At 35.2% G+C, this 5,160-nt stretch overlaps 1 protein-coding gene across 3 annotated transcripts in view; it reads right to left on the reverse strand.

The window, feature by feature from the left end:
- The window catches only part of EPS15 (epidermal growth factor receptor pathway substrate 15), a 125,428-nt gene that overhangs the window by 77,106 nt on the left and 43,162 nt on the right, over nt 1–5,160 (reverse strand). The window contains exon 1 of one of the 3 annotated variants that reach the window (XM_011973739.1): nt 4,474–4,844. The exons of the other annotated variants lie outside the window; for them this stretch is intronic. Coding sequence (XP_011829129.1) covers nt 4,474–4,644 — 171 coding nt within the window. The 5' untranslated portion in view covers nt 4,645–4,844. Of the gene's footprint in view, nt 1–4,473; nt 4,845–5,160 lie in introns of those variants that run through there. 3 annotated transcript variants of the gene reach the window in all.

Here is a 5,160-nt window from a genome sequence, read left to right on the forward strand (position 1 = left end):
CTACTGTGCTCTCAATCTTTTCTACCTATGGGTTCTAGTTGTATTGTCTTGTTTTAAATTGTATGCATAAAATCAAAATTTATTCACTTCTATCGTGAACAGCTTCCTCAAATTTACCTCCATCTAACAATATATTGCCAAATATAATGAAAAACATGATCCAAGGTACAATTTCTAAGCTCAAGGAGCTCACAGTATATAGGAAGGAAGATATTAGAATCTATACACATCACATCAAGCTAACACTACCAGGTAACATATGGTTCATGTCATATATAAGTGGATACATATTCCTCTGGGAGTTCTAACACAGGAAAGACTGGTGTGGACCAAGAGACAGAGAAGGGAAAGTTTAAAACAAGTGGTGGGATATGAGCTGGGCTTTAAGGCATGGGTGGAATTCATATAAGCAGGGAAGTAGAGAACATTCCGGACTATAACAACAAAAGGCATAAAAGTGGGAATAAGAAGGAGAATATATAAGGGGCAGAGTACAGAGTCAGTCAGTCAAAAAAAGAGGAGGGTTTGTATTTCATTTTTTTCTCTGTCTCCAATAACTCCTGAGACATGACATCCTCCCATCATTAACAGTGGCAGTGGGCAACAGTAAAGATTCCCACATCTGAAAGTCATCATACTAAATTGTTTTAGGAGGAAAAGCAAGAGCGAATGGAGTGAGCACTTCTGATATGACTTTAAGATTTTAGATATTAGGTGATACAGGTGGCAGTAGTGAGAAAGAAAAATAAGTAAGTTCAAACCAGAAGCCAAGTTTTTTCAATAAGATTCATTTTAGACATACTAATTTTCAAATGATAAATATCAAAATGGTTAACTGGAGATGTGGGACTGGCACTCAGGAGAGTTGACAGCTTGATAAACATTTGGGTGTTATCAGTATACAGATGACAGGGGTTATGGAGAAGGAAAGCAAGGACACACATAAACACACACAGAGTCTGTCTGTCCATCTGTCTCTGGCAAAGTCAATGGAAGCAAAGGTTCAGAGGTAGGAAGATATCTAGAAGAATACAACCCAAGAAAGCAGTAACTAATACAAGGACCAACAGATTTGGCCTTAACATTACTCTAGGCCCTGGGGAGAAAATGCAGTGTGGTATGGGCAAGCAGCAGACTGTACAGGGTCGCTACAAAGATAGGAAGGTGGGGAAAATGGCCACACAAAGCAATAAAAGTAGAGAAAAATAAGTTGGTAGTTAAGGTGGCAGCAATAGCCATGAAAGGGGTATTTTCAAATTGAAGAATCCTATGTCCAAGAGGCCTATGTGAAGATGGATATCAGAGAAGAAAGAGCTTAAAGATGAAGAGAAGGTAATAAAGAGATGATTGTAGGGTGCGGAATAATACAGCTACTAAGAACATTTACTGAACACTTTCCAGGTGCCAATCACTCTGTGAGGCACTTTACTGCACTATCTCATTTTATTCTTACATCAGCTCTTAGTGTTTGTTATTTTTATTATCCCATGTTACAGATGAGGAAACCAAAGTGTAGAATGGTTAAATTACTTAAGATCACAAACCTAGGAAGTGGCAGAGCTAGGAACTGAATTCAAGTTTGTTTGACATCAAATTGTTGCTATAAAGTTCTATTCAAAACTGAAGAAACCAGGCATATGAGAGTGAATCTCTAAAATATTTGTTGACTAGCCAGAAGAAAAATATTTTTAATAAGATCATATGTAGGCAATTCTTTAAGGTAGGAAGAATGTGAGTCTACCTTCTCCCCTTACGAAAAACAAAACAAAAAATACACACCCAAACCTTAGACATTTGGGATAAAATGGCTTTTCACAATGTTTCCCCCTTGGAATTGGATCACTTTGGGCCTAATTTGTCCACAGAACTCGGTAAACTGGTAGTATATCTCATAAAAGCTAACAGTGATCATCTCATGAAATAAAATGTGAAGTCATCTTCAAGAAAAAAATCCTGAACTGAAAGTTTTCAAGGCAGTAATTAACAGAAATACAGACAGGAAACAAAAATTCAGAAATTAATTACACAGCAGACTTTCTACTCTAACTGAATTAGAGAGACTACATAAACACACAAAAAAAAGAAAATTAAAACTTTTGGCTTCAAAAGTTTGATTTCTGTGTTTGAGATATGAGCTCATATTATCACTGTGACTTTATTAATATGGAGAAAAGCAAGAACACTCAAAAACCCAAGTGTGGCAGGTACTGATAAGCCAAAATTCCCTTACTTCTCCTTCCTGATGTCTTCATTTTGACATTTCTCATTAGCACCGCCATTAGAAAGTAGGGTCAGAAAGAAGCAGTGAAATACACTCTCTTTGATTCTGCCATTTATTAATAGCTCCAGTGAGTTGCCTTTTGCCAGGGAAATTAGAAAGTAAGTTTTGAGAGCTGGAGTTATTTACAGACTTTAATTATCCATATAGTTTCCAGTCTACACCTCAGTACCAATGGGTAAATCAGTTACCTCAAAAAAGGTAATGAATCTACTTGTTACCACCTACGATAAGTTTTGCTTCAGAAAATTGAAAATGATCACTACTATGAAGAGTTTTAATTACTTGTAGATGTCAATTATCCACATCATTCTTAGTCTAGTGCCTCATTACCATGCATAACATAGATACCTGTAGTGGGATGGAATAAATAATGAATCTACTAACCCCAATCTTTAATTAATCCACTATATTTTTCAATGAATTTGTTTTCAATGATTACTAGTTGGTCTTTACTTCCCATGGCCCAAGATGCCTTACTTATACTTAGAGCACTCTATGTGGAAAAATTCAACCATTTCATCTTCTTGTGCCAATCACACATTCCGGATTTTGCGAAGCTTAAGGTTAGACATACACCTTACCACTGCCACTAAGTAAGAAGGGCAAGCAAATCATGGAGAAATTCTGATGGACAACAAAACTTCTATAATTATAAAAAACCAAATATTCAAGGATAGCCTATTTAAACTGAAGGCAACAATGTAAATTTCAGCAGTCTTCTAAACTGGATATTTAAATTCACATCCTCAAAAAACGCAGTAGGGAAAAACCAACAGGTAGACATACTCAACAAAATGCTGTCTATTACAAGAACCTGTGTACTTTACAGCAGTAACTGGCTAAATTTAGAAGCTGTCCAAGATTGTATCAATAGCTACATCTATTTCTTCGAATTATGAAAACTTGAATAGATTATTTTATCTTCCATTTTACACTATTTTTAGTAATAACTGCTTAAAATGTGTGGCTCTTTTGCATTTCCTAAGAAGCTCAAAAACTGCACAAAGTAATGTAATTCAGATAACTTACCCTCTTATGCCCACCTAACCTCACTACCAGAAAGAGAATTACATTGAAGATGAACTCTTAACTTGCACTGCCTTTAGGAAAATTCAAGTAAATATAATAAATGTAGTCACCTAATCAGAGAATCAACTTCCGACAAGTCCCTCTGGTTTCTTCCTCAACTCTTCAGTAAATCATTCTCCCCGCCCTAGCACAGTCCACCAGACAGACAATCTCTAATGAATGTCCTGCATCAAAACAAAACAATGGACCTAACAATTTAGAGTTTTTCCCTACTTAAAACTATTAGGAAAAGCAGGAAAATCCAACATACAAGCAACACATTAAGAAATGCCCATCCAAGAGTTCTTACTAGCAACTGCTACCAGTGCTTCTATATCCAATCTCCTCTATGTGCCAGTTCAGCATTCAGGAAACAGTACCCCAATAACATGGCCACATGCATTGCTTACTGCTCTAAGTGAGGCACTGCCCAGTTTTCTCTATTTCTAAGGTTAGAAACACTGCTACCTCCTTATTTTTATCATTTCCCAAACAAAAACAGAGGTTTTATCATCCTTTCTCTTTGTAAAATGAAACTATTTAACACAACACCTAATGAAAATGAATTAAAGCTCTTTATGCCAAAGTTTAAGATATGCTGGTTACTAAGCTACTCATAAAATACTACTTTAAATTGTTCTATATCATCTCCCACCCTACCAGTATTATGAGAAACAGTTCTTTAACACACTAGATCTCCTAGCTAACAAAAATTTCACATGCATGAAAAAGCATTTTGGTTTTTGATGATGATGAGGAAGAGGAGGAGGAGGAGGAGATGATGGTCTCACTCTAATTTTACTGGTGCAAAAATATTAACATTGTAAGTCATGCAAACTTACACCTTTAATGATATAATATGCAGGTAAGTACCATTTTAAAAATACTTTCAAAACCAGAAATCTATGCTGAAAAATACTGCTTTCTCATTGCAGTATAATCTTTGCAGGCCAGAATTCCAAGCCAGAACAATCATCTTGGAAAAGATAAACATTTATATAATATAAACACGTTAAGCATTCCTTTGACCTAATATAACATCCAGCAAATAGTAAATAACCATATACATTTAAAATGAATAGTCCTAAATCAGAAGTGGAACACTAAATTTTATGGTCACTTACTTGAACCTCGCTTGTCCTTTGTTTAATAGTATCTTCTTTCTCCTTAAGGTCCTGTTCCACATTATTCTTTTCCCTAGAAGACCAGCAAACAATGCAAGAATATTTTAGAACATCAGCTACAGCTGGTATGGTTATCCATCCTCCTAATCCTGAATCGTTTTTTAAATACATAGTGAAACATTCAATTTTTAAATGAAGGGCAGATTTTTCCACCCTCTTTTAATTATTCATGGAATAAAAATCAATATAAGCTCCGTTTGTAAAAAAAATTGCTTTCTCACTAAAATGTGGTGAAAAAAGGATAGATTAAAAAAGGAAGAGGAGAAAAATAATCAATGAAACACTCAGGTTTCACTGACGTCACTGTTGCTATGGAAATAGTGTCCAATGAAAATTGCTGGTAAAGAAAAGGAGGGGTTGCATCAGCTCTGTAAGGTTAACCCTTAGGTATCACTGTCAAATTAAATGAAAATGGCTAATAGAAACAGTCAACAATATTAAGGAAAAACACATTTACTGAAGTGTTAATTTCCCCTTAAATCACTGGTGTGCATCAATTTTAGAATGAAACAACAGAGAAAATGGGAAAGATTGTTAATACACAGGCAATTTGCTCTATCAAAAATTACATCTCAAAAAAAGCTATTTTAGGACCATATATCAAATCAAATTGATCAAATATACACA

Source organism: Mandrillus leucophaeus, unplaced genomic scaffold, assembly GCF_000951045.1.
Source record: "Mandrillus leucophaeus isolate KB7577 unplaced genomic scaffold, Mleu.le_1.0 Scaffold14, whole genome shotgun sequence".
NCBI lineage: Eukaryota > Metazoa > Chordata > Mammalia > Primates > Cercopithecidae > Mandrillus > Mandrillus leucophaeus.